Source organism: Raphanus sativus, chromosome 6 (assembly GCF_000801105.2).
Source record: "Raphanus sativus cultivar WK10039 chromosome 6, ASM80110v3, whole genome shotgun sequence".
NCBI classification, from domain to species: Eukaryota; Viridiplantae; Streptophyta; class Magnoliopsida; order Brassicales; family Brassicaceae; genus Raphanus; species Raphanus sativus.
In genome coordinates, this window is record NC_079516.1 from 38255301 (window position 1) to 38279446 (window position 24146).

Consider the following 24146-nt stretch of genomic DNA (forward strand, 5'->3'; position numbering starts at 1 on the left):
GACATTGTATTTCTTCTTTGCAAATAAATGTTTTGTTAGTTTGTGAGATAAAAAATCTTATATGTGAACATATATATATATATATATATAAGTATTTGAATTTTTTTTTGTTTGTATGATGATCCGTAAAAAGCTAAAAATAAATTGACTGATTCGTTTTATTTTCTTTCTGTTCTAAAATATATATTTCAAAACGATATTTCGAAATTTTATTTTTGTTTTTGTAAAATATATCATCACCTAAAAATATCAATTAACCACAGCCATATATGTAATTTGAAACATTCAATATGTAGCTAAATCAATTTAGCCATGGATAAACTACCAATTTTGTTATTTACTAATGTCTAATAGATAAAAAAAGTAATCTATAAAATTTAATAGTTTGACAAAAAAAGTCTATAAAATTTAATAGTTTAATTTATAGCTATTATGAGAATAGGGCTTGAGTTAACTGGAATGAAACTTAAAAATTATTATTTGAGAGAATTGTCATTTTCTAAAACACTCACATATTAAAAACATTTTCGAAAATATCTTTATATAAATACTTTTTTTAAGCCATGAAGGAGTAGACTGCCGTCAAATCGAACTTACCGTCGGTACAAATCTGGATCTCAAACCTTTGCGATCGCATCAAATTCGACGGCGTCGATGAGTGTTTCTCTTGTATCAGCTTTCAGTGAATATTGATTGCGCACTGTACCTCTTACTTCCAAATTCCAATCAGAGGTATGCATCTAAGTTTGTCCTTCCTTCATGACCGTCTTAAAAAAGTCGGTAGTCTTGGGTTAAATAGTGAATATGAATCTTATAACATTTTCTTAACTTTTTTCACTGCATTTTCTTTAAATTAGACCAAAAGATTTTTTTAATCTTCCAGATTAAAAAATGGTAAAGAGTACAATTTTTTTTTGGGTTTTATTTTGTTAAATGTGAATTAGTTTTAGTTAATTATGAGCTATTTCTTATACTAATTAATAAAATTTATGAACCTTTAAAAAGATAATATTGACATTTATAATCAATTAAATAACACTGAGAACTTTTGGGTCCACAAATACAGGACAACAGTCCAAGAGTTGTTTGGGGCTTTCTTCCTTCTCATTTTCTTTTATTTGTGGCTGGCCACCACACCGACCTTGGACCATGGTAAACGAAACATTTGTTACAGACTCCTAAATTTTTTGGAAAAAAACAATATAAACAAAAGCTCCCAAAAACATTTTTAAGTCTCCAAATTTATTAAAAAGAAAGATTTTTTCCGTAGACATAGCCAGACGCAGAGACTCCCAAAATCTTAGGACCAGGCTGCTGGCTACAGAAAAATAACACTTAGTAGCAGCACATAGTACATACTATAATAACTCTAGCAACTCACTGAATCATCTTTAAGCGGTTCAAATCTGTTGATTTCCATGAGTTGATTGTTCCTCTTCTTCACCATCATTCTCGAGAAGGACCTCTATATCTTCAAGTGATGAACGGATCCTCTCCAGCTGAATCGAAACCTCTCTCATGTTTGGCCGTTTCCTTCCTTTCCGGCTTAGACACCTTCCTGCGAGTTTTGCGACAGCCATCACTTGGTCCATCTTGATTTCATCTTTGATCCGAGTATCAATGATGTCAAGCACTCTGTTTCCTTTGATGGTCTCAAGGAAATGAGTTGCTAAGCCCTTTCCTTCTTCAGACCGGACACGAGATAATGGTTTCTCTCCGGTTATGAGCTCCACCAAGACAACCCCGAAACTATAAACATCGCTCTTGTCAGTGTATTGGCTTGACAAAAAGTACTCGGGATCCATATACCCAAAAGTTCCCGCAACTAATGTTGTCAAGTGAGTTTGATCTACTGTTACCGATCTTGATGTTCCAAAATCAGACACCTTGGCTCTGTATTTCTCGTCCAATAGTATGTTGGTAGTCTTGATATCTCTATGATATATTGGAAACGATGAAGCTGAGTGCATGTATGAAAGTGCTCCTGCGGTTTCTATAGCTATGCGTAGACGCACTTCCCAAGTCATGTTGAAATCATCAGACACATCATGAAGACGCTTGAACAGATCTCCATTGGGAATATATTCGTAAACCAGGATCGGAACTTCTGTCTCCAAGCAACACCCCAAGAGTTTCACAATGTTTCTGTGGTTAATCTGTGAGAGAAGTGCGACTTCATTGATGAACTCTTGCATCTTGTCTTCGTCCACAAGTTTTGATCTTTTAACCGCAACGATTTGTCCATCTACCAGCATTCCTTTGTACACAGTTCCTTGACCGCCTTGGCCAAGGACTCTGTTCATGTTGAAATTATCAGTGGCTTTCTTCAATTCCTTTGAGCTAAAGATCCTTGACATCTCTACGTTGCCGTCTTTCGTGGTGGTTAATTGTTGTTTCAACAACAAACCTCCATTACGTTTAAAGAACTTCTTGTTCCTGATGATCTTCCTTCGCTTTTTCACTAGTTTGTATAACCCCAAGATTCCAATGACGAACAACAACACTCCTATACCTATTAGAACACCTGCACCAACGAAGAAAAAGCCATAACATGATCTGCTTTTCTGTTCTGTCTTGTAGTTTCGTAGATACACATGATGCTTAATTTAACTCACCTTGAAGCTTAGAGGCCTTTTGCGGCTTCACCGGTATTGGGGACTGACAGCTATATGATCCAGGCCAGTTCACACAAGTCCTCTCTCCACAAATGTTGTGTCCTTTGCATTCATCTATGTCTACACACATTTTGAATCATATTAACTGAAGACTTGATCGATAGTCAAAAATTAAGAAGAAACGTTCACTTTACCTATGCAGCCATGTTTAACGTATGGGTTCCCTGTGTAGCCAAAGTTGCAATAACAGTTCCTATAACTCATCCCAGAGAAGTAATAGTACTCGCAATTGCATTTATCATCGGAGTCGAAAGATCTGTAACGTGTCACATTTCTACAACCTAAGGGGCTTCTAAAGCGAGAATCCGATGTATCAAAGTACCATCCTAACTCTACTAACGCATACCCCTTGGAATGAAACTGCTCTGGCTCTGTTACATTCATCGGCGAATACCTCTTGTTAGTCAAGAAGGCTACTCTGCACCCTTGTCCTCTTGTGACATTAGAGTTCTCCTCTATATTGATACCTATCATCTGAGGACGTTGTAATGGTATCCTCACCTGGCAGCATCTGTAACCATCACAGATCGAATTTGTTACTTGTTGACCACGTTTACTGTCTTGGCAGCTCGACTCGCAACCTATGATCTCTGAGTCGATATCTGTTAGAGACGCCTTGGTACCGCAACCAACAGCCACGAGACGGTTTTCGTCAGTGAGAAAATATGGACTGCCTCGGCCTGTGACATTCAAAACTGGCGGTGACTTTTCTAGTCCTTGACTAGAGCAACCCAACGATGTCACAGGGCCTTTGATGTGAACCACTCCGTATGGTGTATTAATGTCTGGAAGAGTGATGTTCACCACTTCAATGTTGATCCGTGAGAGGAACGGAACAGTGGTGTTACAGACAACCTTGTACCAGTTGTTTAGATAGCACTCTTTCTCCCCTATTCCGAAAGGGAACAGAATCGAGATTCCCCCACAGGTTCTAATACAAGAAGTTGAAGAGTTACCATCTGGACGTGTTGGTGGTGTTGCTGCTAAGGATGAGCCATTGATGAGCTGTAGAGTTAGGCAATATACTGCAACACATAGGAAGTTGTAAGAAGCTGTCTTCATACTTGTGTGTTTGAGATAATTTTTTAATGTGAATAAATGAGATCTGAGACATCTCCTAATAATAAAAAGTCTAGTGATGCATTCAAAGAAGTTTTGGATATAGACGCGTGAAGTGTTTTCAACAGCAAAAAGAAGTCAACTCCCTTTGGACCCTTTCGTTTCTATCATTGTCTTTTTTTCAGACCGTCGACCTTTCCACTTGTGTATCCCACCGGTGTTCTGAAATTGGACGGAAATCATTAAGAAACTGATGAACAAGCGGATCAAATGCTCAAATGATCCTCTCCTAAAGAAATTAGGGGTTATTCGTTTTTCCATCCAAATAAACCATTGAAATGAAAATTTTGTTCTTTTAGACATTAAATGTACAAATCATCTCGATGATTCAAGATGAGTTAAAAAAAAAATTAAATTTAATTTTGAAAATCAAGTGGTTGATTCAAATTAGACTATCTAGATGGAGATGGTTTTGTCAAAATCATAAAATATCTAATAAATTTTCACAATGTGCTAAGGTTAATCTATACTATTAAAGCAGAATCCCTAATAAGATTCTGCCATTACTTTTCAATTTATTTACATGACTGTCACTCCTTTTAAATTTAAGCTATATAAATTTTTGATTTCCTCATTAATATTTCGTTATATATGTAAAGTCATTAAAAACAAAACAGCTATTAAAACATGTCCGGCCAGATGTATTGGTGAAAAATATTTATCCATTTATATTTCATGATCGTATAATCGTTACTTCACAGAAACATGATTTAAATCCATTTATACAATAGAAGTTACATTTTAAACTAGAAGATATGAATACAATCTTGAATGCAGCCTTTTTGACCTTGAGATGCAAAATAGTATATATTCAAAGCTTATAATTTTGTAACAAATACACTGACAGTTTATAATCCAAATCCATGATGAAAATCCAAATCTTAAAACGAATTACGATGGATACTCTTATCATGCTTATAGAGCTTTTTTCTTTTACCAATGTTTACAGAGCTTTTTATTGAAAGATTCTAAGAAATCTTTAATACAGTAGATATTTCTATTTTCGACAAATTGTAAATCATATGTAACAAATAGAAATATATTCATAATGAAATGAAACTCATTTTGAACTTTAATATCTAAAGTATATTGCATATTTATAACTCATATATAACAGATATTAAAGTTTTTACGTAATAATCACTAATGAATATTTCTGATTTTTCTTCATAAAAATGTTAACAAAAACAATATTTTAAATTCCGGTTACTAACAACAAATATATGGAAGTTTAATAGGTACTGCACGGGTATTAATTTCTACTAGATTTTGACCTGCGCTTTCAAAGCGCGGGACTATTTTTGTTGATAAAGTTATTAACCTGTTTATTAGTTCATAATAGAAATAAAATTTTATTTGTTCAGAATGTTTCTACTTGATAAATATTATGTAATTATAAAATGTGTACTTATTAATCCTGTTGAACCAGTGATTTGTGTAATGAAAGATGTATTGCGTGGAATGAATAAGACTTATGTAAAGTTTTTAAGTGTTGAAACCACTTACAAATATTTATATAATAATTAGAGTTTATTGATTATGACTTATGTAAAATTATAATTTTGTAAGTGTATATATTTAGGATATTTATGTAATATCGATTTAGAAAAGAATTACACTTAGCTAAAAAGTATATCAGATAAAAATTATTCTAGTATATTTTATTTTGCATATCAAAATATTATTTATATTTTTAACCTGTATATACAACAACGGAATTTCCTGTATAGTAAAAAATCCCATTAAAATAAGTTTAATTCATTTTTGGTATATATAATAAAAAGAATTTTGACCAGTATATATATTAAAATTCATTTGATATTTAATTCGTTTGTGATTCTCATAACGCAAGATTAAACCCTATTCGTTTATATATGACAAAATAATTAAAGTTGGTTAGTATATTGTTAGAAAATTTGAATTACATTGAATTTGAATCTAAAAAGTTGTTTTGATATATTATAATGATTTAAAGATCATGTGTACATTATAGTTGAATTTTAAATGTAAATTATAAAAATTAGTACATTATTATTTGGTATATTATAATTTATATCGCATATAATCTGATGCACATGTAAATAATAAAAATTAGTATATTGTTTTGTGACATATATTTCGTAAGTTCTTTTGTTAGAAATTAATTGTACGTATAGTTAATATTCCTTAAATAGATTTATACTATTAATCGACATAGTGCTATGTATCATAAAATATGTAATAGTACGTAACGTACATTATGTAATTTAAATGGTCCTAATAAGTTTAACAACTTTTTGGAATATTCCTTAAATAGATTTATTTTTTGGCTGATTTTAATTAATAATAGTTCACTAAACTAAGGAGAGGTATGGCATGTAAATAACAAAAAATAAAAAAATATCTTTAAAAATCTAAATAAGGAAATGACATAACAGTGTAATTAACTTGAAAACTTAAGGGCAGAATCCTATGAGGGATTCTGCTTTAATAGTATAGATTTTAGTTTTTATTTATGGGAAAATTGCCAAAACGGAACAAAAATTCAGCATGGTTGTCCCTATAGTATAAAACTATCATTTAGTTGTCCTTTTAGTATAATTTCTTTCATAATCCCAAAATTAACCCTTGATTAATCTAATTAAACACATTAAACTAATAGAATTTTAAAAAATAATAATTAAAACGTTAAAAAAGTGAACATAAAAATAAAAATTTAATGTATTAATAAAAATAAACTTTGTAAAACTTAATAAAAAAAATTACAATTTTTTTAAATAAATAACGTTAAATCAACCTAATAAAAAACAGTTAACAAAGTTTTATTTTTTATAAAAAGTTTAAAATGTTTATAAACTTTTTAATTTTATCAAAATTTTTAATAAAAATAAAAAAAATTTAAAGTATTTTTGTAAAGTTTGTTTAAACTTTTTATTAAAAACTTTTTTGTAAAGTTTTATTTTATTTTTATAAAGTTTACAAATTTTATATAGTTTGTTTAAAGTTTTTATTAAACACATTCAACTAAAAGAATTTTTTAAAAATTAATTAAAAACGTTTTAAAAAGGGAAAATAAAATAAAACTTTTAAAATTTTATTTAATAAAAACGTCAAATAAACTTATTAAAAACATTTTACAAAGTTTTATTTTTATAAAAAGTTTAAAACGTTTTTAATAAAATTGTAATTAAATAAAAAATTTAAAATTTATAAAAATAAAAATAAAAATTTACAAAAAAAAATTAATAAAAACTTTAAACTAACTTTATAAAAAAACATTTTACAAAGTTTTATTTTTATAAAAAGTTTAAAACGTTTGTAACCATTTTAATTTTATCAAACTTTTTAACTAAAATATAAATTTAAAAATGTTTTTAATAAAACTTATAATAAAAATAAAATTTGTAAACTTTATAAAAATAAAAATAAAAATAAAAATTTACAAAAAAATTGCACCTAATTTCAAAAACAACACATGTTGTATAGATATGTATCATGGAGAACAAGAGTTTGTGAAAAAAAAAATCAAAAGAAAAACTATGAAAAACCATAGATTAATGAAAATAAGACAAGGGATAATCATTTTTAAAAAACTTTTAACAATCAAAATCGAAAATAACACGTTTTAGGAAGTTAGAATATTTTTAGGAGATTTTTAGAATATTTTCTTAACTGAAATTTTCATTAATTTTCGCAAAAATCAGGTAATCTTATCCGTAGAAGGCACCTTCTAAAAGTTTAGAACATTGACAAAAATCCAGAACACGTTTTCTACTTTTAGTAGACGGAAGAGTACATTTTAGAAAACACATTCCGCGAAATTTAGAATACTTAATAAAAGTAGAAGATGCTTCCGGACGAAAAGTAGATAGCTTTAGGATTAGTAGAATGCGCATTCCACTTTTTTAGAAAATTAGTAAATAGTAGAATATACGTTCTAAAAATAGTAGATGAACGTGTTTATTTTAGAAATCGCTTTCTACTATATCATTTTCTGTAGAAGGCACATTCTACTTTTAGTAGAACGTATTTTCAAATTCTTATTTATCAACTTTTTGAAGAAAAAAAAATACCAGCATATGTATATAGGTGTTTTATTAATTGTTTATATTTTTCATATTTTTTTTGATTCACAAAAGTATTTATTTCATTAATTTTTAGAAATACAAAGGGTAAAAAGGAGAAAAATTGGACAAAAAATGATTTATACCAAAGGGACAACACCCTTGTTTTTTTGTTCTCTATTGGCAATTTTCCCTTTTATTTATTTATACTAAATGATGTATCTGTAATAATTGATCGTTTTACATTGACTATGTTAGGGATGTGTATTTGGATACCCACTGATTCGGTTAAAATCTATTTGGGTTTAAGATTCCCGAGTTTAAAGATTTCAGCAACATTCAAATACTTATAAATTTTGGTTTCGGTTTGATTCGGGTATTTGCGGATTCGGTTTGGATACGGATAATCCGTTTGAATTATTTTTAAATTTTCAAAATTTATATATACTTTAAATTTCTTAAAACATATAAATTTGAGTAATGTAAGCCAAAATACCTAAATTAAAAATAAAAAAAAGAGGTTGAACTTCAATATTTGGATGGAGAATAAATATATATTTTAAATATTTTTGGTGTTTGATTATTGTTTATCTACTTTATATGTTTATTTTTGACTATTTTTTATATTTTCAAATAGTTTAGAAAACTTTAAGTTGACAGAAAAAGACAACTTTAAAATATCATTAATTGTTGAAGAATAAAAAACAAAATACATTAATCTAACTAAAAAGACAAACATTAAAATAAGAAAGAAAAAAAAACACATTAATCTAACTGAAAAAGACAAGCATTAAAATATGAAAGAAAAAGAAACACATTAATATAACTGAGAAAGACAAGCATTAAAATAGGAAATTCAATTTAATTCTCAGTGGCATGCAATTGTAAATAACACTGAAAACTAAGGGGTATTCTATATGTGTACTTCTGTTTTAATAAAATAGATATTCTTTTTACTACTTTAAAGGTATACACCAACAAACTTTTTCATAGTATCCACATAATTTCCAAATTATGAATATTTACGCAATTAATGCGTCAAAAAACACAGCGTAAAGAGTTGTTGGTTTTTGTTGATTAAGTTTAGGGCTGAATCATTGTTAAAACAAGGGGAATTTTCAAAAATACCATTTTCAAGGTACCATTATTCATCTATACCACCACTAAAGACACATTTTCAAAAATACCTTATTTATTAAAATGGTAAAAACTCTTATATCTTTGTATTTATATGCTTTTCAAAATTCTAATCCCAAATTTTAAATACTAAACCTCCAATTCTAACCTCTAAACCCAAAATCTTCAACTCTAAACCCTAAACCCTAAACTATATACCCTAAATTCAATATCCTAAACTCTAAACCCTAAAGTCTAAACTATAAACCCTAAATCCTCAACTCTAAACCCTAAATCCTCAACTCTAAACCCTAAACTATATAGCTTAAACCCTAAAACATTAAATCTAAACCCTAAATCCTAAACCTTCAATTCTAAACCCTTCATTAAAAGTAGTGGTAAAAGTGGTTAGTATAAACATGAAAAGTGGTACTATGAAAATGGTATTTTTGGCAATTTCTCTTTAAAACAATTGTAATAATAAATTATACAGAAAAATTTAATATGGGTTTCCAATTCCGAAACACATCGAACAAATAAAATCAGTTGTGAGAATTTACTGATTTTATTAAATATAAATATTTTTAAATCTAGATTATTTACATGTTTCTATTAGTATATCATATTTTCGTAAAAATAAATAAGACAAATTATATTTGTCTACAAACATATTTTACACTATGAAATTAGATTATTTGATCACACACTTTTGTCGATGATAAAAAATTAACATATTGTAAATTTGAAATCTAATTAAATTTTACAAATAAAGTAACTCCGCGCTTTCAAAGCGCGGATCAAATCTAGTAATAAGATAAAAAGTAAGGGAATAAATATAAGGAATTTTCCTCTTTAAGAAACAATATTAAAAAATAAACACACCTACAGAAAAAATAATTTTTTATTCTTTAAATATATGTAATCAAGATGTAATACTTAAATAATGTGAGGGCATATTTATTTCTATATTAATAACGCGAAATTATTAATTTTCCAAGATCAATTTATTACAGTAAACTATTTCATTCTTAATTTTGAGCCCTCAAATGTTAGTTAGAAACTAACTAACACAAACGATATATTTAAATATAAGTTGCTGCTGACCCCAAATAGTTTGGAGATAAAAAGTCTATTTTCCCTGGTGGACCATAGTTTTTTTTGTCTAAGTGGACTATAGTATTTATTACTTGGATTTAGATGGTTGACTCTCATGCTTGTTCTGATTGGTCCAAAACTAAAAAATTCTAAGTGATCTACCATTTAGTCATATTCTTGACACTTACAGGTCGGTCATGAATAATGAATCCGTTGATTTTTAAGTTCACACTATTCTTGTCGACTCTGTTTTGCATCTCTTTCTACACCTTTCATCTAATCTCCTTATCTCGTCTAACTATGCTGAATCTTGATTCTTTTTCTCCGTTCCATTTTCACAATACTATAAGATTTTAAAAAGATCAGTAAGAATTGTACAAGAGCAGAACCAGTATGAAGACAGAGACTCAAAACCTCCTTTGTGTAATTATATTAGTGATCTTCTCTCTGTTCATCGATGGCGTAACATCATCAAGAAACCCTCCAGATCCCTGTAACAGAGTCTGCGGAGGACTATCAATTCCATTCCCATTCGGTATAGGCGGGGAAGATTGCTATCTAAACCCGTGGTACGAGGTTGTCTGTAACAGCAACTCTGTTGCGTTTCTCTCAAAGATCAACAGAGAATTGGTGAAAATCTATCTTCCAGATTATGAGGAGTACGAATATTATGGAGTTGTTCACATCAAAGGTCCCGTAACTTCCTATGGTTGTTCTACAAAGGCATCTCAACCGCTTACACCGCTGCCTTTAAACGTTTCTGGCCAAGGCAGTCCCTATTTCTTCTCGGACAAGAACCAACTCGTTGCGGTTGGTTGCAATGCGAAGGCGGTTATGACGGATATCAAATCGCAGACCATCGGTTGCAAGTCAAACTGTAACGAAAGAAATAGTAGCCAAAAAGTAAGAAACAAGATTTGCAATGGAGATCGATGCTGTCAGACAAGGATACCAGAAGGGACGATACAAGTTCTGGGAGTTAGTTTGGAGATCCCTGAAGGAAGCAACGCAACAGAAGGAGGATGCAAAGTTGCTTTTCTGACAAGCGAGAAGTATCCCAGTTTGAATGTTACAGAGCCAGAACAGTTTCATAGTGATGGGTACGCAGTGGTAGAGCTAGGATGGTTCTTTGATACTTCGGATTCTCGTGTTCCAAGCCCAGTAGGCTGTAAAAACGTGTCAGATGGAAATGGTGACTACACGAGCGAGACGAGTTGCCTTTGTTCGTACGGCTACTTCTCTGGTTTCAGCTATAGTAATTGCTATTGTAACATTATGGGTTACACAGGGAACCCATTCCTTCCAGGTGGTTGTGTAGGTAAGAGATATTCTGCTTTATTAGTCTTATATTTTGTATGTTACTAACTGCTAATGATGGATCAAAATTGTAGTCATTGATAGATGCAAACGAGAAGAAACACGCAAAAAGTGTGGCAACCGAATTTGTAAAAATATAGTTGGTGGGTTCATATGCGAGACCCAGAAACCAGAGAAGCTCAAGCCAGTGATTCAAGGTAACAACAATAAACTTGGCCGTTTTGTGAAGGATATATAGTAGCCCTGCCAGTTCGGATAATTCGGTTTATTCCGATCAGGGATTTTCGGTTTATTCTGTCGGCTACAATCCTACCAAAGTGAACCGAAAAAATTGGTTTTCAAGTTATTTTTAGTTTTTAATTTTACTTCCGAATTAACTGATTTTTTGTTTCGGTTTAGATTTTCGTATAATTTCGGTTATTTCGGATATTTTCATATTTTTCAAAAAAAAAGAACCAAACCGAACGGAAAACTGAACTAATTTTTAAAACCATTCTGAACCAAACTGAAATCAATACCATAATCGAAAACCGAAAATTTTGGTTCGGTTCGGCTTGATCGGTTTGGTTTAAAACCGCAGGCCTAATATATATGATAGTTTTGTTCTTTATATTTTAGTATTTTGTTGTTGGTATAGGTGTTCTTATAGGTTCGGCACTATTGGTTTTCGCCTTTGGAGTTTTTGGGTTGTACAAGTTTGTTAAGAAGCGGAAGAGGATTATCCGAAAGAGAAAGTTCTTCAGACGTAATGGAGGTATGCTGCTGAAACAGCAGTTAGCTAGAAAAGAAGGTAATGTAGAGATGTCGAGGATATTTAGCTCGAATGAGTTGGAGAAAGCTACTGACAACTTCAACAAGAATCGTATTCTTGGGCAAGGAGGTCAGGGGACTGTGTACAAGGGAATGCTCGTCGACGGTAAGATCGTCGCAGTGAAGAGATCCAAAGCCATGGACGAAGACAAGGTAGAGGAGTTCATCAATGAAGTCGTTGTTCTCTCACAAATCAACCACAGAAACATCGTCAAACTCTTGGGATGTTGTCTTGAGACAGAAGTTCCGGTCTTGGTTTATGAGTTTCTTCCAAATGGAGACTTGTGCAAGCGTCTTCATCATGATGAGTCTGATGATTTCAAGATGACTTGGGAAGTACGTCTTGACATAGCTGTAGATATTGCAGGAGCTTTGTCATGTTTGCACTCTGCTGCGTCTTTCCCTATATACCATAGAGATATCAAGACCACTAATATACTATTAGATGAGAAATACAGAGTCAAGGTGTCTGATTTTGGAACATCAAGATCGGTAACTATTGATCAAACTCACTTGACTACTCAGGTTGCAGGTACTTTTGGATATGTGGATCCAGAGTACTTTCAATCAAGCAAGTTTACTGAGAAAAGTGATGTTTATAGTTTCGGAATCGTCCTTGTGGAGCTTCTGACCGGAGAAAAGCCGTCCTCCCGTGTCTGGTCCGAAGACAACAGAGGTTTTGCAGCTCATTTTGTTAATGCCGTGAAAGAGAACACATTTCTGAACAGAGTTGATGTTCGGATCAAAGATGAAAGCAATCTGGACCAAGTGATGGCAGTGGCGAAACTAGCTAGGAGATGTTTAAACCGGAAAGGGAAGAAGAGGCCAAACATGAGAGAGGCTTGGATTGAGCTTGAGAGGATTCGTTCAGCAACTCATGATTCAGAGGTGAATATTGAGGAAGAGGATGACGAAGAGGATGAAACCATGCAACTTAACGTTGATGAGTCTTGGGGCTTTGAGGTGACTGCTCCAGCCTCCATGTTTAGTAGTGCTTCACCAACGTCTGATGCTGAGCCTCTGGTTCCTCTACGAACGTGGTGATTTGATCGACTTAAACACCACTAGAAATGTACAAAACCCTCATGATGGAAAAGTAAATGTTTGATTTAGATTACAAATCTCTTGCTTTCACCATGTAATAAATACACATATTTTCATAAATCTTCTTGTGTTGTGAAAGAAATGAAGGGAGAAAAACAATTAAGACTAAAATAGTTGGACGACGAAGGTTTCAGTAGGGGTGGACAAAATATTAGTAATTTTTTATTCATCTAATTTTCGTTTTACTAAATAAAGCAAATATTAATACACAATTTCCATAAGAAACAAAACAAATCATAAATATTAATATTTTTAGGAACCGTTCCACTATATATATATGAAGAATTCTATATATAATTTATATAAAGATTATATTCTATATAAATGTTGCAATATTTTTATTTATTAAATTTATTATTAGTTATTATAATTTTAAAAAGTAAACAGTTTTCATTTTTTGTCATAAAATAATATTATTTATATATAAATAGATTTTAATTTTATTTGTACGGATCGAATAATATATCTTATTAAAATTTAAAATTTTTAGATTTCTGGAATACCAAATGTTTGAATAGCTACGGATTAAATTGAATCATATAATTGGTTACTATGTGTTCTGTCTGTATGTGCGGGCATAATCATATGAATTTTTATTAATTTATATCTTATTAATTCTAAAGTTCTCGAAAAAGTTTAAATCAAACATTAAATTATTATATATGTCAAATTTTTATCAAAATATAAATGTTTATTATTTAGAGATACTTTGAGCCTGCTCGGGCTCAGAGTAAAAAACCTTAAAAGTGCAAGAAGTAGGTGAAAATGCAACTTTTCGAAAATATCTTTTATTAATTTTAATTTGGTTAACTAGTTTTTCAGCTAACCGGACACCCCCAAGAGGGGAAACATCTATGCATATATCAAACTCTTCAAATAAGAAACCAAAAGCTTCTAGCTGATCCCTTAATTAGAAACTGGACTTGCTACTTCAAGCAACATGGGATTCCATTTCATCGCCACTTTATTACCGCACCCTCCATCTACTTTATCTGGTATTGAGCTACCAACTTAAGAACCAAAAATCATAAAATTGAAGAACAATTCACATACAATTTAAATGTTTATTAAAAAAAGATATAGGGAAAGTGATGTGGCCATCAGTCGAGACACTCGTGGCTTTCCTGTTTTCTTTCCCAAACATTTTTTTCACTGATCACGTAATTGGCTTCTCACTTACCTATGTTTTTCTCTAAAGAAAAAAAAACTGAATTCCATATCATATGATATGACTAATGAAATTTGATTTTAGATGTAAATGATAAGATAATAATAATATGTTTTATAGTGTCAAGAAAAGTTATAATTTGACTTCATTGTGATTAAAACAAATATTGCAATGTTTTGCTTACATTTATATAAATTTTATATATTAATTGTTAATTTATAATTTTAATATGACTATATTAAGATTTTTTTAATAATAATTAATATCTTATCAAACAGTTTTATTTTTTTGAATCGGTCTACCTTGAGCCGGTAAAATTTAATTTTTGTAGTTATTAATCTATTAAATATTAATTTATAGAATTTCTATTGTATTTCCAAATTATATCTTTTTGTTTTATTCAATCAGTCGAGTCTTTATATCATTTAATAAACACTTAATTATGATTTTATTCTTTTGTAACTAAAACATATATAGATTTATTAAATACACTTGCAGAAAGTAAGACATAAACCAAAGAAAAAAAAATTGAACAATTCGAAGAAATATATGTCTTTTAGCAGACAACACTAGTTGTTCCTGTATAGCAGGATTTGCTATTTATTACTTAATTAGAATATTAGAATAATAGAAGTACGGAATTATTTGAAATATATAAGTATAGAACATTTCTTCTGGAAAATTAAAGACGGCGTTTGGGTTTACAAATCGCATCACAATCCACTTTGATCTTTCGGCACTGTTTTGGTTGTGCAGTACAACACCATCTAGTATTAGTTTCTCTATAGCAATATGGTCCCCGCGCATCAACTTTTAAATTAACATCTGTATAAATTAAAATTTTAAGAAAATGATAAAGAGAATGATTTTGTTTTAATGGTATGATGATAACGTATTGGATGAAAAGTTTACTATATATAACATACCTTCGTGAAAACTACCAAGTAAAACCAGGACAATACAAAATAAAGTAAATCTGGATGTTGACATTGTATTTCTTCTTTGCAAATAAATGTTTTGTTAGTTTGTGAGATAAAAATCTTATATGTGAATATATATATATATATATATATATATATATATATATATATATATATATATATAGTATTTGAATTTTTTTTTGTTTGTATGATGATCCGTAAAAAGCTAAAAATAAATTGACTGATTCGTTTTATTTTCTTTCTGTTCTAAAATATATATTTCAAAACGATATTTCAAAATTTTATTTTTGTTTTTGTAAAATATATCATCACCTAAAAATATCAATTAACCACAGCCATATATGTAATTTGAAACATTCAATATGTAGCTAAATCAATTTAGCCATGGATAAACTACCAATTTTGTTATTTACTAATGTCTAATAGATAAAAAAAGTAATCTATAAAATTTAATAGTTTGACAAAAAAAGTCTATAAAATTTAATAGATTAATTTATAGCTATTATGAGAATAGGGCTTGAGTTAACTGGAATGAAACTTAAAAATTATTATTTGAGAGAATTGTCATTTTCTAAAACACTCACATATTAAAAACATTTTCGAAAATATCTTTATATAAATACTTTTTTTAAGCCATGAAGGAGTAGACTGCCGTCAAATCGAACTTACCGTCGGTACAAATCTGGATCTCAAACCTTTGCGATCGCATCAAATTCGACGGCGTCGATGAGTGTTTCTCTTGTATCAGCTTTCAGTGAATATTGATTGCGCACTGTACCTCTTACTTCCAAATTCCAATCAGAGGTATGCATCTAAGTTTGTCCTTCCTTCATGACCGTCTTAAAAAAGTCGGTAGTCTTGGGTTAAATAGTGAATATGAATCTTATAACATTTTCTTAACTTTTTTCACTGCATTTTCTTTAAATTAGACCAAAAGATTTTTTTAATCTTCCAGATTAAAAAATGGTAAAGAGTACAATTTTTTTTTGGGTTTTATTTTGTTAAATGTGAATTAGTTTTAGTTAATTATGAGCTATTTCTTATACTAATTAATAAAATTTATGAACCTTTAAAAAGATAATATTGACATTTATAATCAATTAAATAACACTGAGAACTTTTGGGTCCACAAATACAGGACAACAGTCCAAGAGTTGTTTGGGGCTTTCTTCCTTCTCATTTTCTTTTATTTGTGGCTGGCCACCACACCGACCTTGGACCATGGTAAACGAAACATTTGTTACAGACTCCTAAATTTTTTGGAAAAAACAATATAAACAAAAGCTCCCAAAAACATTTTTAAGTCTCCAAATTTATTAAAAAGAAAGATTTTTTCCGTAGACATAGCCAGACGCAGAGACTCCCAAAATCTTAGGACCAGGCTGCTGGCTACAGAAAAATAACACTTAGTAGCAGCACATAGTACATACTATAATAACTCTAGCAACTCACTGAATCATCTTTAAGCGGTTCAAATCTGTTGATTTCCATGAGTTGATTGTTCCTCTTCTTCACCATCATTCTCGAGAAGGACCTCTATATCTTCAAGTGATGAACGGATCCTCTCCAGCTGAATCGAAACCTCTCTCATGTTTGGCCGTTTCCTTCCTTTCCGGCTTAGACACCTTCCTGCGAGTTTTGCGACAGCCATCACTTGGTCCATCTTGATTTCATCTTTGATCCGAGTATCAATGATGTCAAGCACTCTGTTTCCTTTGATGGTCTCAAGGAAATGAGTTGCTAAGCCCTTTCCTTCTTCAGACCGGACACGAGATAATGGTTTCTCTCCGGTTATGAGCTCCACCAAGACAACCCCGAAACTATAAACATCGCTCTTGTCAGTGTATTGGCTTGACAAAAAGTACTCGGGATCCATATACCCAAAAGTTCCCGCAACTAATGTTGTCAAGTGAGTTTGATCTACTGTTACCGATCTTGATGTTCCAAAATCAGACACCTTGGCTCTGTATTTCTCGTCCAATAGTATGTTGGTAGTCTTGATATCTCTATGATATATTGGAAACGATGAAGCTGAGTGCATGTATGAAAGTGCTCCTACGGTTTCTATAGCTATGCGTAGACGCACTTCCCAAGTCATGTTGAAATCATCAGACACATCATGAAGACGCTTGAACAGATCTCCATTGGGAATATATTCGTAAACCAGGATCGGAACTTCTGTCTCCAAGCAACACCCCAAGAGTTTCACAATGTTTCTGTGGTTAATCTGTGAGAGAAGTGCGACTTCATTGATGAACTCTTGCATCTTGTCTTCGTCCACAAGTTTTGATCTTTTAACCGCAACGATTTGTCCATCTACCAGCATTCCTTTGTACACAGTTCCTTGACCGCCTTGGCCAAGGACTCTGTTCATGTTGAAATTATCAGTGGCTTTCTTCAATTCCTTTGAGCTAAAGATCCTTGACATCTCTACGTTGCCGTCTTTCGTGGTGGTTAATTGTTGTTTCAACAACAAACCTCCATTACGTTTAAAGAACTTCTTGTTCCTGATGATCTTCCTTCGCTTTTTCACTAGTTTGTATAACCCCAAGATTCCAATGACGAACAACAACACTCCTATACCTATTAGAACACCTGCACCAACGAAGAAAAAGCCATAACATGATCTGCTTTTCTGTTCTGTCTTGTAGTTTCGTAGATACACATGATGCTTAATTGAACTCACCTTGAAGCTTAGAGGCCTTTTGCGGCTTCACCGGTATTGGGGACTGACAGCTATATGATCCAGGCCAGTTCACACAAGTCCTCTCTCCACAAATGTTGTGTCCTTTGCATTCATCTATGTCTACACACATTTTGAATCATATTAACTGAAGACTTGATCGATAGTCAAAAATTAAGAAGAAACGTTCACTTTACCTATGCAGCCATGTTTAACGTATGGGTTCCCTGTGTAGCCAAAGTTGCAATAACAGTTCCTATAACTCATCCCAGAGAAGTAATAGTACTCGCAATTGCATTTATCATCAGAGTCGAAAGATCTGTAACGTGTCACATTTCTACAACCTAAGGGGCTTCTAAAGCGAGAATCCGATGTATCAAAGTACCATCCTAACTCTACTAACGCATACCCCTTGGAATGAAACTGCTCTGGCTCTGTTACATTCATCGGCGAATACCTCTTGTTAGTCAAGAAGGCTACTCTGCACCCTTGTCCTCTTGTGACATTAGAGTTTTCCTCTATATTGATACCTATCATCTGAGGACGTTGTAATGGTATCCTCACCTGGCAGCATCTGTAACCATCACAGATCGAATTTGTTACTTGTTGACCACGTTTACTGTCTTGGCAGCTCGATTCACAACCTATGATCTCTGAGTCGATATCTGTTAGAGACGCCTTGCTACCGCAACCAACCGCCACGAGACGGTTTTCGTCAGTGAGAAAATATGGACTGCCTCTACCTGTGACATTCAAAACTCGCGGTGACTTTTCTAGTCCTTGACTAGAGCAACCCAACGAAGTCACAGGGCCTTTGATGTGAACCACTCCGTATGGTGTGTTAATATCTGGAAGAGAGATGTTCACCACTTCAATGTTGATCCGTGAGAGGAACGGAACAGTGGTGTTACAGACAACCTCGTACCAGTTGTTTAGATAGCAGTCTTTCTCCCCTATTCCGAAAGGGAACAGAATCGAGATTCCCCCACAGGTTCTAATACAAGAAGTTGAAGAGTTGCCATTTGGACGTGTTGGTGGTGTTGCTGCTAATGATGAGCCATTGATGAGCTGCAGAGTTAGGACATATACTGTAACACATAGGAAGTTGTAAGAAGCTATCTTCATACTTGTGTGTTTAGATATTTTTTTAATGTGAATAAATGAGATCTGAGACATCTCCTAATACTAATAAAAAGTCTAGTGAGGCATTCAAAGAAGTTTTGGATATAGACGCGTGAAGTGTTTTCAACAGCAAAAAGAAGTCAACTCCCTTTGGACCCTTTCGTTTCTATCATTGTCTTTTTTTCAGACCGTCGACCTTTGCACTTGTGTATCCCACCGGTGTTCTGAAATTGGACGGAGATCTTTAAGAAACTGATGAACAAGCGGATCAAATGCTCAAATGATCCTCTCCTAAAAAAATTAGGGATTATTCGTTTTTCCATCCAGATAAACCATTGAAATGAGAATTTTGTTCTTTTAGACATTAAATGTACAAATCATCTCGATGATTCAAGATGAGTTAAAAGAAATTAAATTTAATTTTGAAAATCAAGTGGTTGATTCAAATTAGACTATCTAGATGGAGATGGTTTTGTCAAAATCATAAAATATCTAATAAATTTTTCACAATGTGCTAAGGTTAATAATAAGATAAAAAGTAAGGGAATAAATATAAGGAATTTTCCTCTTTAAGAAACAATATCAAAGAAGAGGTGTGACGGAATCTCGATCACACATCTTCTTTGATTGTAACTTCTCGTGGGACATTTGGTTACCGATGACTCGTAAGCTGGGGTTCGTGTCATCGCGACATTGGGATCAGCTTTTGATGGAGCTTCAGCAGTTTAGAGGGAACAAACCGGCTAGAACCCTCCTTCTCCTTGCATGGCAAGCGACGATGTACATAATCTGGACTGAACGAAACGCTCGATTACATCGATCGCTCTTCCGATCTACTAACTCGTTGGCGGCGGACACTGATCAAATAGTAAGACGGAGGATAGCTAGCATTCGACAGGAAGCTCCTCAGCTCTCCTCTGACATGCTTCAGCTCTGGTTCTCTCCTCCCCCAAACGTCGCAACTCATCGTTAACTCCAAAGGCATAGACTCTTTCTCTATGGGCTGTGTGTTGTCCTATGGCCTTTTTAATTACTCCTTTCTGGGCTTTCACTATTTAGATTGAGTTCTCTTTTTCTATGGGCTATTTAACCTTCTAAGCTTTGCTTGTAACATTTGCAATCTTCTGTTTTTTAATTTGAAAATCTTTTAGCAAAAAAAAAAAAAAAAAAAAAAAGAAACAATATTAAGAAATAAACACACCTACAGAAAAAATAATTTTTTATTCTTTAAATATATGTAATCAAGATGTAATACTTAAATAATGTGTGGGCATATTTATTTCTCTATTAATAACGCGAAATTATTAATTTTCAAAGATCAATTTATTACAGTAAACTATTTCATTCTTAATTTTGAGCCCTCAAATGTTAGTTAGAAACTAACTAACACAAACGATATATTTAAATATAAGTTGCTGCTGACCCCAAATAGTTTGGAGATAAAAAGTCTATTTTCCCTGGTGGACCATAGTTTTTTTTTGTCTAAGTGGACTATAGTATTTATTACTTGGATTTAGATGGTTGACTTTCATGCTTGTTCTGATTGGTCCAAAACTAAAAAATTCTAAGTGATCTACCATTTAGTCATATTCTTGACACTTACAGGTCGGTCATGAATAATGAATCCGTTGATGTTTAAGTTCACACTATTCTTGTCGACTCTGTTTTGCATCTCTTTCCACACCTTTCATCTAATCTCCTTATCTCGTCCAACTATGCTGAATCTTGATTCTTTTTCTCCGTTCCATTTTCACAATACTATAAGATTTTAAAAAGATCAGTAAGAATTGTACAAGAACAGAACCAGTGGCAGTATGAAGACAGAGACTCAAAACCTCCTTTGTGTAATTATACTAGTGATCTTCTCTCTGTTCATCGCTGGCGTAACATCATCAAGAAACCCTCCAGATACCTGTACCAGAGTCTGCGGAGGACTATCAATTCCATTCCCATTCGGTATAGGCGGGGAAGATTGCTATCTAAACCCGTGGTACGAGGTTGTCTGTAACAGCAACTCTGTTGCGTTTCTCTCAAGGATCAACAGAGAATTGGTGAAAATCTATCTTCCAGATTATGAGGAGTATGAATACTATGGAGTTGTTCACATCAAAGGTCCCGTAACTTCCTATGGTTGTGCTATAAGAACATCTCAACCGCTTACACAGCTGCCTTTAAACGTTTCTGGCCAAGGCAGTCCCTATTTCTTCTCGGACAAGAACCAACTCGTTGCGGTTGGTTGCAATGCGAAGGCGGTTATGACGGATATCAAATCGCAGACCATCGGTTGCAAGTCAAACTGTAATGAAAGAAATAGTAGCCAAAAAGTAAGAAACAAGATTTGCAATGGAGATGGATGCTGTCAGACAAGGATACCAGAAGGGACGCTACAAGTTCTGGGAGTTAGTTTGGAGATCCCTGAAGGAAGCAACGCAACAGAAGGAGGATGCAAAGTTGCTTTTCTGACAAGCGAGAAGCATCCCGGTTTAAATGTTACAGAGCAAGAACAGTTTCATAGTGATGGGTACGCAGTGGTAGAGCTAGGATGGTTCTTTGATACTTCGGATTCTCGTGTTCCAAGCCCAGTAGGCTGTAAAAACGTGTCAGATGGAAATGGTGACTACACGAGCGAGACGAGTTGCCTTTGTTCGTACGGCTACTTCTCTGGTTTCAGCTATAGTAATTGCTATTGTAACATTATGGGTTACACAGGGAACCCATTCCTTCCAGGTGGTTGTGTAGGTAAGAGATATTCTGCTTTATTAGTCTTATATTTTGTATGTTGCTAACTGCTAATGATGGATCAAAATTGTAGTCATTGATAGATGCAAACGAGAAGAAACACGCAAAAAGTGTGGCAACCGAATTTGTAAAAATATAGTTGGTGGGTTCATATGCGAGACCCAGAAACCAGAGAAGCTCAAGCCAGTGATTCAAGGTAACAACAATAAACTTGACCGTTTTGTGAAGGATATATAGTAGCCCTGCCAGTTCGGATAATTCGGTTTATTCCGATCAGGGATTTTCGGTTTATTCTGTCGGCCACAATCCTACCAAAGTGAACCGAAAAAAATTGGTTTTCAAGTTATTTTTAGTTTTTAATTTTACTTCCGAATTAACTGATTTTTTTGTTTCGGTTTAGATTTTCGTATAATTTCGGTTATTTCGGATATTTTCATATTTTTCAAAAAAAAGAACCAAACCGAACGGAAAACTGAACTAATTTTAAAACCATTCTGAACCAAACTGAAATCAATACCATAATCGAAAACCGAAAATTTTGGTTCGGTTCGGCTTGATCGGTTTGGTTTAAAACCGCAGGCCTAATATATATGATAGTTTTGTTCTTTATATTTTAGTATTTTGTTGTTGGTATAGGTGTTCTTATAGGTTCGGCACTATTGGTTTTCGCCTTTGGAGTTTTTGGGTTGTACAAGTTTGTTAAGAAGCGGAAGAGGATTATCCGAAAGAGAAAGTTCTTCAGACGTAATGGAGGTATGCTGCTGAAACAGCAGTTAGCTAGAAAAGAAGGTAATGTAGAGATGTCGAGGATATTTAGCTCGAATGAGTTGGAGAAAGCTACTGACAACTTCAACAAGAATCGTATTCTTGGGCAAGGAGGTCAGGGGACTGTGTACAAGGGAATGCTCGTCGACGGTAAGATCGTGGCAGTGAAGAGATCCAAAGCCATGGACGAAGACAAGGTAGAGGAGTTCATCAATGAAGTCGTTGTTCTCTCACAAATCAACCACAGAAACATCGTCAAACTCTTGGGATGTTGTCTTGAGACAGAAGTTCCGGTCTTGGTTTATGAGTTTCTTCCAAATGGAGACTTGTGCAAGCGTCTTCATCATCATGATGAGTCTGATGATTTCAAGATGACTTGGGAAGTACGTCTTGATATAGCTGTAGATATTGCAGGAGCTTTGTCATATTTGCACTCTGCTGCGTCTTTCCCTATATACCATAGAGATATCAAGACCACTAATATACTATTAGATGAGAAATACAGAGTCAAGGTGTCTGATTTTGGAACATCAAGATCGGTAACTATTGATCAAACTCACTTGACGACTCAGGTTGCAGGTACTTTTGGATATGTGGATCCAGAGTACTTTCAATCGAGCAAGTTTACGGAGAAGAGTGATGTTTATAGTTTTGGAATCGTCCTTGTGGAGCTTTTGACCGGAGAAAAGCCGTCCTCCCGTGTCTGGTCCGAAGACAACAGAGGTTTTGCAGCTCATTTTGTTAATGCCGTGAAAGAGAACACATTTCTGAACAGAGTTGATGTTCGGATCAAAGATGAAAGCAATCTGGACCAAGTGATGGCAGTGGCGAAACTAGCTAGGAGATGTTTAAACCGAAAAGGGAAGAAGAGGCCAAACATGAGAGAGGCTTGGATTGAGCTTGAGAGGATTGGTTCAGCAACTCATGATTCAAAGGTTCATATTGAGGAAGACGATGATGAAGAGGATGAAACCATGCAACTTAACGTTGATGAGACTTGGGACTTTGAGGTGACTGCTCCAGCCTCCATGTTTAGTAGTGCTTCACCAACGTCTGATGCTGAGCCTCTGGTTCCTCTACGAACGTGGTGATTTGATCGACTTAAACACCACTAGAAATGTACAAAACCCTCATGATGGAAAAGTAAATGTTTGATTTAGATTACAAATCTCTTGCTTTCACCATGTAATAAATACACATATTTTCATAAATCTTCTTGTGTTGTGAAAGAAATGAAGGGAGAAAAACAATTAAGACTAAAATAGTTGGACGACGAAGGTTTCAGTAGGGGTGGACAAAATATTAGTAATTTTTTATTCATCTAATTTTTCGTTTTACTAAATAAAGCAAATATTAATACACAATTTCCATAAGAAACAAAACAAATCATAAATATTAATATTTTTAGGAACCGTTCCACTATATATATATGAAGAATTCTATATATAA

General features: G+C 33.1%; 3 protein-coding genes and 1 pseudogene across 3 annotated transcripts; 2 read left to right on the plus strand and 2 right to left on the minus strand.

The window, feature by feature from the left end:
- Positions 1-1369: 1369 nt before the first annotated feature.
- On the minus strand, positions 1370-3943 carry LOC108836835 (wall-associated receptor kinase-like 6; annotated as a pseudogene).
- Positions 3944-10312: 6369 nt separating this feature from the next.
- Positions 10313-13412, plus strand: LOC108835289 (wall-associated receptor kinase-like 4). The gene is made up of 3 exons (XM_018608565.2): positions 10313-11366; positions 11440-11562; positions 12003-13412. Exons 1-3 carry the CDS (start codon positions 10442-10444, stop codon positions 13217-13219), a joined length of 2265 nt encoding a protein of 754 aa, XP_018464067.1. The 5' UTR covers positions 10313-10441; the 3' UTR covers positions 13220-13412.
- A 3447-nt stretch (positions 13413-16859) lies between these two features.
- Positions 16860-19196, minus strand: LOC108836434 (wall-associated receptor kinase-like 6). The gene is made up of 3 exons (XM_056987348.1): positions 18269-19196; positions 18075-18194; positions 16860-17983 (listed from the first exon to the last, which is right to left on the minus strand). Exons 1-3 carry the CDS (start codon positions 19194-19196, stop codon positions 16860-16862), a joined length of 2172 nt encoding a protein of 723 aa, XP_056843328.1.
- A 1536-nt stretch (positions 19197-20732) lies between these two features.
- LOC108836433 (wall-associated receptor kinase-like 4) lies at positions 20733-23930 on the plus strand. Its single transcript, XM_056988713.1, has 3 exons — positions 20733-21932; positions 22006-22128; positions 22569-23930. Exons 1-3 carry the CDS (start codon positions 21008-21010, stop codon positions 23786-23788), a joined length of 2268 nt encoding a protein of 755 aa, XP_056844693.1. The 5' UTR covers positions 20733-21007; the 3' UTR covers positions 23789-23930.
- Positions 23931-24146: the final 216 nt, after the last annotated feature.

Coding starts and splice junctions, on each gene's coding strand:
- LOC108836433 (XM_056988713.1), top strand. CDS start 21,008: ATGAAGACAGAGACTCAAAACCTCCTTTGTGTAATTATACTAGTGATC. Junction 21,933..22,005: donor CCTTCCAGGTGGTTGTGTAG/GTAAGAGATATT, acceptor TCAAAATTGTAG/TCATTGATAGATGCAAACGA. Junction 22,129..22,568: donor GCTCAAGCCAGTGATTCAAG/GTAACAACAATA, acceptor TTGTTGGTATAG/GTGTTCTTATAGGTTCGGCA.
- LOC108836434 (XM_056987348.1), bottom strand. CDS start 19,196: ATGAAGATAGCTTCTTACAACTTCCTATGTGTTACAGTATATGTCCTA. Junction 18,195..18,268: donor CGTTAAACATGGCTGCATAG/GTAAAGTGAACG, acceptor AAATGTGTGTAG/ACATAGATGAATGCAAAGGA. Junction 17,984..18,074: donor AAAGGCCTCTAAGCTTCAAG/GTGAGTTCAATT, acceptor TCGTTGGTGCAG/GTGTTCTAATAGGTATAGGA.
- LOC108835289 (XM_018608565.2), top strand. CDS start 10,442: ATGAAGACAGAGACTCAAAACCTCCTTTGTGTAATTATATTAGTGATC. Junction 11,367..11,439: donor CCTTCCAGGTGGTTGTGTAG/GTAAGAGATATT, acceptor TCAAAATTGTAG/TCATTGATAGATGCAAACGA. Junction 11,563..12,002: donor GCTCAAGCCAGTGATTCAAG/GTAACAACAATA, acceptor TTGTTGGTATAG/GTGTTCTTATAGGTTCGGCA.